Consider the following 315-nt stretch of genomic DNA (forward strand, 5'->3'; position numbering starts at 1 on the left):
GCAGGCAGGGTGCAGGCAGGGCTCAGGGAGGGTGCAGGCAGGATGAAGGCAGGGGGCAGGCAGATAAGATGCAGGCAGGGTGCAGGCAGGGTGCAGGCAGGGTGCAGGAGGCTCCGGGGGAGGTTCTCCCAGCCGGAGCAGGAGGTGAGGAGCAGCAGCTTTGGAAGTGCCAGGAGAAGCCACCGGCCCTGTCCCCCCGTGGAAACCCTCTCCCCTCAGCCCGGCTGGGAAAAGCCCCCCCCCCGAGCAGAGCGGGGGGATGCACTTGCCTGCGCCCATCCCATCAGGAGCCGGGGGGCAAGAGAGACCCCCGGG

At 69.8% G+C, this 315-nt stretch overlaps 1 protein-coding gene across 1 annotated transcript in view; it reads right to left on the reverse strand.

The window, feature by feature from the left end:
• SDC3 (syndecan 3) overlaps positions 1-279 on the reverse strand; it is a 70474-nt gene extending 70195 nt beyond the window's left edge. The window contains exon 1 of the mRNA XM_014951845.1: positions 270-279. Within this exon, the coding sequence (XP_014807331.1) occupies positions 270-279 (10 nt within the window). The remainder of the gene's footprint in view (positions 1-269) is intronic.
• Positions 280-315: the final 36 nt, after the last annotated feature.

This window comes from Calidris pugnax, unplaced genomic scaffold, assembly GCF_001431845.1.
Source record: "Calidris pugnax isolate Ruff unplaced genomic scaffold, ASM143184v1 scaffold166, whole genome shotgun sequence".
NCBI lineage: Eukaryota > Metazoa > Chordata > Aves > Charadriiformes > Scolopacidae > Calidris > Calidris pugnax.